At 42.0% G+C, this 14,788-nt stretch overlaps 1 protein-coding gene across 4 annotated transcripts in view; it reads right to left on the bottom strand.

Annotated features, from left to right (window-relative positions):
* The window catches only part of nav1b (neuron navigator 1b), a 68,811-nt gene that overhangs the window by 23,321 nt on the left and 30,702 nt on the right, over positions 1 to 14,788 (bottom strand). For all 4 annotated transcript variants that reach the window (XM_076096893.1, XM_076096892.1, XM_076096895.1 and 1 more), the window contains exon 6: positions 984 to 1,134. In XM_076096893.1, coding sequence (XP_075953008.1) covers positions 984 to 1,134 — 151 coding nt within the window. The remainder of the gene's footprint in view (positions 1 to 983; positions 1,135 to 14,788) is intronic.

The following is a 14,788-nucleotide window of genomic DNA, read 5'->3' as shown; positions in this document are numbered from 1 at the left end:
ACTTTCAGAGATAAATCAACACTAGAATAATCAAGAAAAATGAAGAATAGAGGATGGCTTAAGCTGTAAAAAACTGTACAGTGGGCAAAATAAAACAGCTATATACTGTAATAGAAAAAATATCATGTGGTGCATTGAGGAGGTGGCACTGAGGACAAAATTGGGCATGCTGCTTTTTGGCACCCTATTAATATAAAACAGAGTGGCAGATGGCTCGTAGAGTACCACTAATTTATTTCTCCCAAGTGAGCATTCTGTAAGTAAGCAAAAAGACAAAATGCTTACCTGTGTAAAAGGTAGAAACCACTACTACCTTTATCTAACGTGAACATGAAACAGGTTTGATCTATTTAAACATCCCCTCTCAGCATGTTGCAAGACATCATTTGCGTCTGACATGGTTTTTTTTACCCCACAAAAAAGTTTTAACTCTCTTACTCATTGCCTTTATTGGACAATTCAGGATGCATATGTATACGTGGCAAAACTCACACTCCTAACATGCATGTGTTCAAGTTTTAGGTGAGCACGGAGAAACGTTCCACCTTCCAATGAACCTTAAAACAGACTTCTAGTGTGAAACCCTGCACATACCTCATTCCGCACAGTGCAGGTTAAACAAGTGAAGTAACAATAAGCAGAACACATTTTTCAGTGAAAAAAAGGGGCTTTAAGGCCCAGTGTAACAACGGGGATTTCACATGTAATTTCTTGAACACGACAAAGATTGATTACATTGTGACAGACCGAGATTCTCTGTAGTTTCATTTTAATGACAGAGATGAGGTCTGCGCTGCCTTTTTGTGGCTTTGTCAAAACAAAGGACTCACATTTAACACACAATACAAATTAAATTAGACAGTGTGAAGTATTGAAAATGCCTCAAGTAAAAAGTCTCGGCCTTTCACAAAACAAAACAAATAGCAAGATGGAACGGAAGCCAAACGTTGTCACAGACGGTTAGCTCCAGTATTTCAGCTCACCATAACAGAGGAGCTGCGTCTGGATCCCAGGGGTGTGCTCGGCAGGGAGCTAAGGGAGGAGCTGACGTTGAATTCCTCTGAACTGAGGTTCTCCGAGCCATCGCCTTCGCCGTCGCTGAGCCCGCTGCTGATGGAGCTGCTCTCATCCCACCTGAAACGAGACAGGACGACCACTTAGCAAAAAATGTGCCGCCATCAAGTAAACGGCAGCCGTGTGAATGTGCAGCATGGCTGCAGAAATCCGGGTTTGAAGTGAAGAAAAGGCTGGCAGCAAGAGTGACATGTCCATCTGCCTACAGTAAGCTGTCCCAACATGGCTGCAGCTGCTTTGATTCAACCAATACATCAGAGCTCCAAACCATATGGTGACCAAAGACTCAAGTCCGGATCTTTCTGTATTAATGAAATAAAGTATGATTTTTTTTCCACTTATTATCTAATTGACTCTGCCATGTACTTGTTCCACAACTTTTCTCACATCAAACAGTTTTGATTGTGGCGCCAGAGGTTGTAGTTCATTAATTCTGACAAATTCAGAATCTGTGAGCGCTCCGTTAAATCTATGATTATGTTAATATAACCCACCGATCACGAACTTTAAGTCAAGCGGTGAATGACGCTTTTAGCAAACCACGAAAGCTTAATTGAGAAACTCGTAGCTATGAGTCAAAATAAAACATTTAATTTTGAGCTAAAAAATAAACTTAGAAAAAAATATATATATATATACTGTGTATATATATGTATATATAAGCTAATATAATAAATGCCAGCAAAGCTAATGATTTAGGTTGGCAAACACATTACAGTCTTTGACTGCAGCTTCAAGGGAAACTTTACAGGATATGCTGATAAATCTCGCTGGATAAAAAGTATGGCAACTGACAGCTCTGGGTTTAGACAAAGAGGTCTGGTATGCTCTGAAGAAGCAGGATGAGATGAAATCGGAGTGACAGTCCTCTAACCCCTCCCTGACCCTTCCCTCAACCCCACAACCAAGTCGCCCTGAAACAGATGCTGCCAGACTGGCCTCTCGTGTGAGGAAAGCAGGGACAGCCTAGAGAAACTGCTCACTGGGCATCAGGTCTCTGGAGACACAATATTTGAATACATTTAAAATGCACATCACCGGGTAGAGTTCAACAAGAGGTGTAGCCTCTCAATCAACCAAAACATCACAGGAGGGTGATACAATTCCATTCACAAAGACTCAGAGGGCAGTTTAAAATTGAAGAGGAAGCCATTGTATGTGCTTTAGAAGAGCAATAATAACATGTTGAATTTGAAAATTATAAGAGTATGGAGCGACTGTGGCTAAGTGGATCGATAGCAGGGCCGTCTTTCAATCAGAGGGTCGGCGGTTCAATCTCCGGCTCTGCTAGTCGCATGTCGATGTGTCCTTGAGCAAGACACTTAACCCCAAAATTGCTCCCGTAGTTGTGCCTACGGTGTAGAAATGTGATAGAATCTGAATTGTAAGTCGCTTTGGATAAAAGCGTCTGCTAAATGACTGTAATGTAATAAGAGACTCAACTCAGATTTGCATGATTACGTTCCCCATCATTACTACTGGCAACCACAGGTGGTAATCAAATGTATGTTGGCACACAAAAGAAAATGTGGCACAGTGGAAAAGGTAAATGAATAAGACCCTTTAAAGCCGAGTCACTGCTTGAGCTGGATCCGTTCTTTCCCCTTTCTTTTGGGTTCCCAAACGGAGCTGAAAATGCTCTCTGTGGCTCCGCAGTCTGCAATTAGCCGAGGCAAGGAAACTGGGATTGCGTAGAAAAACACAGGGAGACAAAAATGGCCCTCACACGTTCCGAATTGGACTTCTTCAGAGGCGCAGCTTGACACGAGCAAGGAGAAACATGAGATCAATAAAGGGATTCTTGAACATTTTGAAATGTTTTCACATACCAGCAACAAAGAGAACCATTTTTGATTTACATTAGGCCCAGATGTTCTCGGTATGTTCGAACAATACCACCTCTGTCAGGGGGCGACAGAGCGGCCATGAATAACCCCCACAGTGATGTCAGCCTGAAAGGAGGCAGGAGGGCCTGTGGATTGTTGACATTACAAGCCAAAAAGTGTCTACTCTCAGAGGCGAAATCTAGACAGGGAGAGGGTGGGAGTATAGCCTACGCCAGCAAAGTGCATACTTCATACAGGGTGGTAATTAACTTTCTGTTTTCCGTGGCACAACTCCAACGTCTCTCTGATTTGTGTGTCTGCGCTATTATTTGCGTTGGGTTGCTTGGAAAATGTTTTGATTTAAGAAGACTGAGGGATGACTGGGTGCGGTGGAGCAGGGTGGGGACGTTGCAATCACCAACAGCATCACTAAAAAACACACACATCCAAGGGGCTGGCTGCTGCTACCGAGACGTGTGTGGCACACACTGCAAAGATGAACAAAGAAACAAGCCCAGAACTGATGCATACACTGTATATAAGCTCGAGCCTGTTGCAGCTATGAAAAGCAGATGAAACACAGCAAGGGGAATGTAGCTTGCAGTTCATTTTTCTGCATAAAGGAGAGCGAAGACAAAGCTCCTGGGGTGCATGCCTATGGCTGAGTGAGCGGTGAAGACGTCCTCTATTATACAGATAGCTGTGGTTCTCCTCCAAGAATACAATGTGTTTCCACAGATGTTATAGTTCCCAGTGCCAAATCACTGTCAACACACTTCTCATGAGTATTTGTTTGACTTCATGGCAACATAATACACACATGTATAACCCTTCAACAGAAACTTTAGAAGCTCAATTCAAGACACTTTGCTACTTAACTGTATTTTTGTCGCGACTAGTATTCCGGCATCGTTTTTATTATTAGAGTTGCCTACATCCAAAAATGTAACTTATTGAATCAAGCCGAATTCATCCTCTAATTGGCTATGTTACAATACTGTACTGTCAATCAAAACTCAGGTCATGCTAAGAATAAATCATTTTAGCCCGCAGTCCCGTTAACCACGATATAAATCCATTAGCGTTAGATATTAGCCTTTGCTACAGGGCAAGTAAATAAAATGCACAAGTTAAAAATATCGTTGTTGGAAAACCGTAATGATATATCATCTTTAACGTTACCTTGGCGTAAAAAGTAACGTCCTCTTGGCTCTTGGCGCTGACTGCAGCGGAGGCACTTTGCCGATCAAAACACGTCCGCTCATTAGTGACCGATTTGAACACAACTTCCTTGAATCATCCGTGTGCTGCCGAGATTCAAATTCATATCCTCCGCAAGCAAAGACCCCCTTTTCCTCCCATTCAGCGAGCAGAAAGAAGCGGTCTGCGGACCGGACAGGCAACACCCCCCTTTCCAAAGAAATTTAAAAAAAAGGAAAAAGAGGCAGAGAGAGGCAGAGAGAGAGAGAGAGAGAGAGAGAGAGAGAGAGAGAGAGAGAGAGAGAGAGAGACCCTGATGCTCCTCTGAGAGATGATGGCCAATGGCTGTCTTGGTGAACTATTACCTAGTGATCTCATAAATAGATACTTCATTTTTCATATACATACTGATTTATGTATTTCATGTACTCAAATATCTAACTTTGAAATCAGATTAGCCAAAAACGTTGGAGAGTACAAGCATGCAGTTTTTCCTCAAACTAGCCTATCTATGAATAACGGCCCAAATGTTAGCTTGTGTGAGCAAATTGCCAGATACCAACCGAGACCACAGGAGAGATAGTAAATTATAGGGCCATTTTACCAAGCTCAGTTAAGTCCTCATAAGACGCAGGCTAGTTTGTGGCTGTAGCGTTCCAGTTTTAGAAAAATAACCCCCATTAGGTCATCAGGGTTGACTTGGCTTTGGCATTGAGACTCAAACATTTAAACAGAGAGCCGGCATTACAAACCGAAGGTGTGGCGGTACTGAAGTAGGCATTTAGGAGTTACATGATGGGAACTGTAGGATCCAGCGTTTTGTAACGTGATCCATACTAAAATACTAAAAGGCAGGATGTCTCGATCTCTGCTGCTTTACAACTAATATACAGTACACTGTACAGCCACACTTGTCACTGGGCCGACTACAAGTGGGGGTCTGTGTGAGGGGGGTAGTAAGATGGGCTCCTGTATCACTTTGCCACGCTAGATATAGCAACTTAAGTAAAACTTTTTTTGTTTAATACTACAATAAGCCCTATTTGCTAGCTAGGCAGTATTCCATTGGTATTCACATGTTGCTCATTGTCTGCTGTAGGAAACTAAAGCGATAAGTTCTGGGCAGATGTTACGATATATTGAAGCTCTTCTGATGAGTACTGGATGGTGTTCATTGCTTGTATGAAACGCCTCAGAGTAAAAAAACAACTCCAGTGTGAACGGTCTTAGATCCATTTCAAACTCAACAAATGCATTCAAATAAAGCTTAGTGATTTAGATTAGTATAAGTGATGTCTCATGAAGTCTTAACAGTGATCGTCAGGGTTTTAACCTTTAACAGGAAAACAAATTTAAAAGCCCACGCAAATAAACTTTTTTGTTTTTTTTAGATCAGACAGTCTTTCACATTAAACAGATCACAATGACGACTGCACTTAAAAGTAATACGTGTTCCATCTTCATCCCTGCCCTCCTCGGGCCTATAGCTGGAAAAACTCCGTCCAAGGTACAAGGCCTGAATCACTGCGAGCTCTGACCACAAAGCCACAGATGACATGAGGACCGCCAGTGAGGCATGAGTAGCCTTGGAAAACCTCCCTCCCCCTCTCATTAGGAGTGGAACAGTCTCACAGGGATGATCTCACCAGATCTCAGCTCTGTAGACCAACTACTCCGGGAGGTAAAGGACATCTCACACCCTGTTCACGTCCTAGGCCAAAAATCGGATCAGTCGACTGTTAAGTCAAGCTTGACTTATTTTGGTTCAAAATGTTGGGCCAAAAGATTGTACGTGCCAAGAATCTGTGCTCATTTTAATCCTGCAGGAGATCAACTTATTGACCTTTATGATGTATTATAGTTTTAGGCTGCCTCGGTTTTTTCCACCTTAGGCCACATCTTGTAATATTAATAGAGCTATGTATGGAATTTAACAGTGTTTTTTCTTTTTGTTGAGAATAAGTCAGTGTGTGTACCAGACAAACAGGCATTTCTCATTATCTTTCACAGAGGGAGATGCTCGTTGGATAAAAGATTGTTGTGTCTGCCTCTATCCTTTGTCCCTCTGATCATCAAGAGCTACGCCTTTCCACAAAAGCTGCACAAGGGAAATGTATTTTGTCGTGGAATATGTTTGCTTTTGTTTTGCCGTATCACAAATAACTTTGGAACGAGTCGTTGCGGTGGTGGATTGGTTAAAAACACACGCTTTCACCCAGGGCTGCTGTTCGTGTCCCTCATGAAGAAAGTACTTTTGTTACTTAAACCTAACAAAGTACTTTAGTTTCCTAAACATATCCAAGTATTTTTGTTTTGTTGGAATTTCCGTTTACTATATGTTTCAAACAGTTTCAAACCGTAACCGTAATCCGAGAGAAAATATGTTTCGCTCGAAATGTAATTGAGAATGCAGTTTAGTTAAGACAGGGTTGGCTTCTCTGCTGTTGCTTGTTTTGCTAAAAAAAAAAAAAAAACGAATCAAACTAAAATGTCTTTGCCCAGAATGATGAATGATATGAATTGTTTGCAGTCTCCTGTTTATCTCAGCCAGGCCACACAGAGCGGCTGAATAAGCTGTCACCTAAAAAGCCTTGAAGTCATGTTAGTGCTGTATACTAACAGCTGTCCCGCACTGATAACAGAGTGGCTTGTGTCCAAAACATCCTTAGCATGTTTTGCTAGTTGGGCTATTTACAAACTGTTAAAATAGAGATCCATGGGTGGTCCTATAGCTCCAGGACCTTTACAATAAACCCGTTTCGTGAGCTGACCTTTACTGTTGTGGCTTTTGATCTATTGGTGAGGCCTCTCTCTGGTTCAGTAAACTGTGCTGCAATATGGGAGTCAACAAAATGTATTTAAAAGATATTGGAGGAAAGAAAGGGCAGAGACATTAAGATCTCCAAGGGAATTCCTTGATATATTTTAAATGTTCAGCTCTAATTGGCAGCTGTAACATTAATGTAACACGGTAACAAGCAAAGAGCCGATATGAAGAAACTTAAAAGGTATGAAATGATGATTGTTGTAAACCTCATTCATAACAATGGATATTAAGGTGACGCAATATAACAGCCTCTACTCTTCTGGGAAGGCTTTCCACAAGATCTGGGAAGCTGGCTGCAGGGATTAGCTCCCTGCATTAGTGAGGTTGAGCGCTGACTTTGGGCGATAAAGGCTGGGCTCTTCCAAACCTCGTTGTTCCAGTTCATCCTGAAGGTGTCGGATGAGATCTGAGGTCAGGAATCTGGGACCGTCTTCCACGCCAAAAAGTGGAAAAAACACTTCCTCATGGGCCTCGCTTTGTGCACAGGGGGAACTGTTGTGTTGAAAAAAGGAAAGGACCTTCCCCAGACTGTCACCATACACAACAAGGTCTAAAATGCATCATTAACATTTCCCAAGGGCCCTAACCAAAAGCATGAAAACAGACACAGGCCATAAAGTATAGTATGTGGAGAGGGGAGACATGATGCATTTTCCAGCCGCTATATTATTCATCGATGAAACTATTCCATAATAAGAAAACATACATTCTGAACAGGTGGAACTATATCCAAATAAATGCTTTCAGTTAACCTTAAAACAGTTGATAAAATAACATAGTAAACCTGGATGAATTTGAATTTGTTGCTGCTTTACAGCCTGTTTCCATGTGGTGTCATGACATTAGATTTCCAGCAGGGGGCATCATGAGTTAAAGCTGTGCCTCCTCCTATAGCTGCAGTGTAGTGTGCGTGTGCTCTGTAAATGTGTATTAAAGGAGGCACCACTTGGCATTTAAAAGGAAAGAAAAATAGCTCTTCCTCTACTCAGTCGATCCAATGGTACAATGTGGGGGATTATTTCAGAGAGACAGCATCACGGGCTGTTTAAGTATCATTATTCAAACAGGACTATACAGATTAAAAAGCCGGCAGAGCTTTGCTTCAGCACATCTCTGATCTTCCCGGTGCCTAATTTTGATCCGTATGGAGCTTGACCATAGCTAGGGCAAATAGGATTGGGCGTCATCACAGAGCAGTGGTGTATCCATGTGGTAAATGTGTCTGAGAGAGTGCATGCACCATCTCCGCAAGGCCCCCTAGAAAATGGACTCGTCGTCTGATTATTGGACTGGAAAATGAATGTACAGTCTCCATCAGCCTCAGACAGGAAACTCTCCCCCCTCTCAGCCACGATATAGCTGATGCACACTTCCTCCTGAGACCCCGCAGTCTCAGGCGGTGCCACATTTACAGCCTGAGAGTCTGATAACTCTGCTGTCCAGGTTTCATGATGTTGCACTACGACAAATTGATATCAACTTGATTGATATGGCACTCAAACACCGAACTTGAACTGTCTGAGTAACGCAGATTCAGTATCAACACGGAGTTGAAGCAGAGCCAAATACGACACAGAGCAGTATATTAATCTGAACCCACCAGACTTCATCAGCCACACTTAAAGCAGATAATCTGACATTTTTTGTACCGACTTCAAACAAACATAACAATAAATGGAGAATCATGGATCAACACGTTCCACGTGATTCAGATTTTGAAAAAAATACGATACAGTGAGCCAAAACAGTATCATATTTTTCACCTGAGGGGCTGAGTATTACGCACTGGTGGGATCCAAACTGCACACGCAGACATGATACAGGGGGGATTCATACTCCCCTGGGGTGCTGCTGTAATGGTCCATTACTCACATGGCTGAGGATGCTGGTGGAGGCAGATATGGGGGTGGGGGGGGCCTTCTAGATCCAGTATTTCACTGACCCTTTGATGGAAAATGAGAGTTCCATATTGACCCCAGATGTGTTCAAGCTGCTGACTGTGGGAGCCTGTTTGCGCAGTCTGTTTAACAGTAACACAGTGGGTGCTTTTATTTATGGCTCTTCCTTCAACCATTTCGCAACATATTCAGATTACAAATTGACTCAAACATTTCAAAGTGCATAACTTTATCTGTGTGTATGTGTGTGTGTGTGTGTGTGTGTGTGTGTGTGTGTGTGTGTGTGTGTGTGTGTGTGTGTGTGTGTGTGTGTGTAGTCTTCAGAGACAAGAAAACAACATCCCTTCTTGCAGAGCAATAGCCCATGAAGGACTGACCCCGAGTGGTGGCCTCACTAAACTGTAATCCCAGCAGCGCCTGCAGAGAAACAGAGCAAAGAGGCCAAAACTAAATTTTGATGCAGATGGGTTTAAGTGGGTCAGAAAACGCGCGAGGCTTCAATAGTTCGGCAAGCACTCCGTGACTATGGAACGGTCCAACCCGGGCGGGCAGGAAAGGGAAATTGACTGCAGACCGCAGGAGGCACAGATCCAGGATCAGATGACTGCAGCGAACCCTTTGTGCATTACAGAATGTGCTTGTCGATACACATAGTTTCCACGAGTGAGGCTGTAAAACTACAAATACTCACTTTCATAACTGTGCATGCAAACCATCGAGCAGATCCACTCACTAGCAGGGGCAAAGCTTTATTATGGTTACCATGGACATGACATTGCCAGAGGAGCAAACTGAGCCAAGGGCTTATCTACGAAATACAGTAGTGAAGGCAAAGACAGCGATGGAATGCGTTCAGTGCTTGTGAGGGGTAAAACGGTGTCATTTTTGTCCGAAACATGCAATCGTATGCTTTTATTTTTAAAGGAATTTAAGAGGTTTGTTCTTCAGATCAGATTTCTGGAAAACTGCTTGAATGAAAGAATTTTCCACAACCAGTGCCACTGTAAATCATGGCATGACCAGGATGCAAATGGAAACACAAACAATAGTATACAGGCAGACAGCTCTCCCCCACAAGGCCAATTTTGAAACAATCTAATTAAGTGGTGAGCATGCTGTCTTCACACCCGACTTTCTCTCTCTGTCTGTCTGTCTCTCATTTTCTCTGTCTACGTCTCTCTCTCTCTTTCTCTTTATCGCACACAAGCAGTTGATACAAGTACACGTACACACACACATCCGTTCAGCAGCTATCACACACGACACACGAGGCAGTCCATCAGTGGGTCAGTGGAAGACGGTTGCCATGGCAGCACATCCCGAGCCACGTTGCCGCATGATCAGAAGTGTGATGCTGCTGAACCAGCCTCCTTTCTCTGCTCTGCATTGCTGCCTCCACATGTATGCTGACGTATAGAGACACAAAATGGAACGGTCCCGATCCCGAGATGTCCCCATCCTCCCCCCCCCCCCCCCCAAAAAAAAAACCCTGCTGTCACCTTGTAGCAGGACAGGCTATTTTTGGTTCACCTGCACCACATCTTTATCCACAATATGTATTCTACTGTTTATGCATCAGCTATGTCGAAACTGTGACTTGTTCTGTGTCATGTGTGAGGCCACGAACAGCACATGGTGCCGCCATGAAATCTTAAACAGTTAGCTGATGAATAAAAACATCTTATTGAAATTAATCTGTACTGTACTGTGGAAGAGATTTGTGTCTCCCAAAATATACTTTATATCATATCTATACCACATTCTTTAAAAAGTAAATAACTACCTTACATTTGGAATAAATGCACAGTTAATCACCTTATATTTGCATTTACCTCCAATTAGCACTATTATAGTAACAGCTCTCTGTAGTAGTTCTGGCTACACTATCACTTTACTATGTTTATAATGTCCCTGAATGAAATGAACAAATTAATAAATGAATGAATGAATAAAGTAAGAATGTATCTAAGTAATTATTTATCCATCTGTCTGTTTGTCTGTCTGTCATATAACAGGGTAGAGAGATAAATGTATATGTAAATGTATCAGTTACTTTTTTGGGTTGTACAGCCAACAACTTTAATGTTTTTGTTCCGCTTTTGTTTTCAGCGAAAAAGTTCCAATAAACTGTTTCAGGTTTTAAGAGAGGTTGATTAAAGAAAACGTGTTTGTGGAACAAAAACTAGCAAAAGTGAGGCGTGATCTCAGCTTTCTATGAGGCTTTGCAGTCATCAATAGCTCTGTACTGCCGCTAAGTGCCTTTCGTTGCTTCTCTCCTAGGTCAGCCAAAGAGTTTGGAGCCAAACCAAATGCTGACAGATATTATATTATCTATTCCAATTTAAGGGTTTTTAAACTGTTAATCTTCCAAGATAAAATGTAAATCTGTCAGACACAATCATCATGTTCAGGGAGATGGGCCTCCAGTGAAATTCACATGTTCTGCTGCAAACATTAGGCTTGCATTCATCCCATCAACTAAAATGACATTATGGAAAAAACAAGTAACTTTCCCGGGTTAACATCTGCATTCGACATGAGAAGCTAACCTGCGCTTACATATTCTGCAGCTGAGTGCCGGTAAAACATCAACCATAATTGACTGACCACTAACATGCCACTGAATGCTCAACAGTAGTCACAATTTATCTACCAGATATGGAAAAATCCAACCATACACAAGCAATATAATCAGATTACTGCTCTAGTCATAAACCAGGGTTTTAAATGGATGATATCATACGAGTCATGGTGAAACTTTGCCAATATGTTTTCAAGAATGTAACCACAGGAAGCAGTTATGATTCCTGACGTGGTCAGACGTGGTCACGGCTGAATAAGGTGCCGCCTCAGCACTCATGAGAGAGAAAACAGTCGCTCAGTGAGGAAGTGGTGCTCATTCTCAAGCAATTAAGTTAAATGAGAATAAAACTCTTGTTATATCAAATGTTACCCAACATTTCAAGCAGACACAGTGCCAACTGAGGGCAATTATGTATAGTTCTAATATTTCACTGCACACAACTTTGGCAATTTCAGTTTAAACTAAAAGTAATCTGTTCTTTCTACCATGAGAGCAGTTTGAAGATGTGTACTGAAAGACTGCTGTATATAATGCAATATAATGAAACTGTCCTATAATAAATACTTCCTATGTGAAACACTTTTGTGTCAGAAAGGAGGTGATTTTACTCTATGGTAATCTTTGAAACATTGAATCAAACTACTGTGAGTAAGGTGAAAGGAGTTGCTTGTAGTGACAAACCCTAAGATATGTCACATCCTACACAGCAGAGATTATTAGCCTCTATACTCATTGTTTATGACCTCCAGGAGCCGCTCTGAAATACACAACTTCCAGCAGCAGCCAAACATTTTTAGGGAACAAGCTCTTATAAACCACTACCTACCTTGCACCAAACTGCAGACAAAGCCAGTGACTAGTTGGTGGTGAAAGTTGAAGTCCTAAACATTTTTCTCAAGAGTTGGTGAAGACCAAACCAGAGCTAAAACGAGAGCGACCATCGGACTGATGTTGGTCATGTGGCGATTCATATTTATGGCGTCACAGTGTCTACTGGATGAGAAAGAGGACAATTATTAGCCTACAGCCTTATGGACCAGTGATATCGTAGAGGTTGTGTATTTGTCAGTCAATTGGGCTACTATTTGCTCAAGTAAGTTGTCTCTGAGATCTTTCAATCTCTAGTGTCCAAAAAGTGACCATATACCTTCACGTAAGGTTTTATTTACTGTACATCTGTACTAGTAATGAAAGCAACTGGTTACAGATGAATAGTCCCAGCTTCACAGAAACAAAACAGGAAGCTACATTAATTATGAATAAAACAGGCTTCTTAAATACTTTTTTTCCTGAACTGGGCCAAACCAGATTATCATTAATAAGCAGTGTGTTGCTGTAGAGCTCTGATGGAAAGATGGAGCTCTTGAGGAGATTGAGATGTATGTGGCATCAGACTATTGGCAAGGCAGACACACTGCAGCAGTGATTACTGTCAGTGTGTACACATTTAGCCTTAGATAGCCAGTGCTGTCTGGTGTGGGTTAATCAATATCCATTAGACGTGGAGCATGGTGCTGTAGTTCCATCAACAACATGCATTGTGTCTTATTATGTCACCAGTAGCTGGTTGTCTCTTTCCACGTTGTTTGAAGCGTTACACACATGGTCTGATACGTGATTCAAGCATTACATATTGAAAACCATTCTTGATTGTCAACAAGTCTCACTCTACCATTCAGATTTAGTTCATTATATTTAGGGCTTATTTCAGATCAGTGAAATGCATGAACATGGGAAAACTGGGGCAAGAGAACAGAAGTGTAAGAGAACAGAAATTGCACCTCGCCATACAGTCGATTACCAGCTGGTTTCCATGGTTACGCAGGGGGGGGAGAGCCTGATCTATTTTCAAGAGCTGGCAGCTAATGGCTCTCAATGAGCCGGAGTGTGAGCGTGTGACAAGGGGATGTACAGTAGAAATGCAAATGTAACACGAAATCTGCAAGAGGGAACTGCGAGGAAGAAAATTAGAGCAAGTGGCTGCTTCAAAAACCGGATTAACTAGTTATCTGCACCAAAAGGTTGTTGGTATGAGGGAGGATTAATTCTTGACAGAGAGAACAGCTCTCCAGTATTCCTGCAGGAGGGATGCTTTCCACTGAAACTAATGCAAACGCAGACCACCAAAGCATGCAAATTAGAGGGGTTCCCACAGTGTTGTATCTTCCAAATATAAACATGCAACCTAATCAAGGTCAGGGAGAAAACAGCCCCCAGTGTTTCCATGTATTGTTGTGTTTTGGCAGCCACAATAGCCTGTAATAACTCTTTTGACATTTCCATGTATGTACCCAAACACACCCATAATCCTCTTGGTGTATATGGTAATAATCTACAGCAGGGGCTGGTTGTACCCATCAGGATGTCTCACAGCTTGTCTCCTTGACAGCATGTTTCGGGACTGTTAACACTTGAAGGCCTAACGCTGAGCATGATGATGCATTTTTGAAAACACGGCGACGTAAAATTATTAGGATCTTTGGTGCCTGTGGTGCTCACCTCTCACATCAATTTGAAGCAGTAGAGCTGATGCAGCGAGGGACAAAATGCAGGGCAGATTTAAATGGATTGCGAGTGCACGGATGTTACTGTGAGGAATGGACCCATATGAGATAATCCCTGTTTAATCCTAACCTCATCAGGTTTCTGATGTCTGATCTTTTTCACCTCCCTCCAAAAAAAATTCTAAACCTTAACACACGGAGCTAGTCGTCCATATTTATTTAATACAATGCTTCTTTTTTTAATCATTCTTGGTAGCAATCTTATATCGTTCTGATTCTCCTCAGCTACAAATTTTGACGAAACTTTAAATGACCCCATTTCAAACTTTTTCTTCGTTGCTCTAATTTTTACTCATCTAAATGAGTCTCATTTCTTTTCTTGTCCTCACTGTAGTAAGAACGTGACCTGGCTAGCAGGGACTGGTGAGCGCTCCAGGGGCTGAGTTTAAATCCCACTGCATGTGCAACAGCGATAAAGCTGCTAAATCAAACTGGAGTACTGTCCTGGATTGTTTCTCTCTTACTCTCACTGTCAGCTGTCAACTTGGGAGAGCGAAGTAGATAAAGACACACAAGGCATGTGAGAGGAAGGAGGCAAGGGTGAAGGTGAAAAAGGCCAAGAAGAAGAAGGAGAACCAGAGGAAGAACAAGAAGAAGAGCTTCAATAAGACAAAGAGGACGGCGAAGAAGAAGAAAAAGAAGAAGAAGAAGAAGAAGAAGAAGAAGAAGAAGAAGAGTATGAAGAAGACAAAGCACAGGAAGGCCAAGAAGAAGAAAAGAACAAAATCAAGAGGAGCTTGAAGAAGAGGAAGGCAAAATATAAGAAGAGTGTGAAGAAGACAAAAGACAAAGAAGAAGAAGAGTGTGAAGAAGAC

Source organism: Anarhichas minor, unplaced genomic scaffold (assembly GCF_050575085.1).
Source record: "Anarhichas minor isolate MPS153535 unplaced genomic scaffold, ASM5057508v1 ptg000023l, whole genome shotgun sequence".
NCBI lineage: Eukaryota > Metazoa > Chordata > Actinopteri > Perciformes > Anarhichadidae > Anarhichas > Anarhichas minor.
This window is presented reverse-complemented; position numbering and strand designations above follow the sequence as displayed.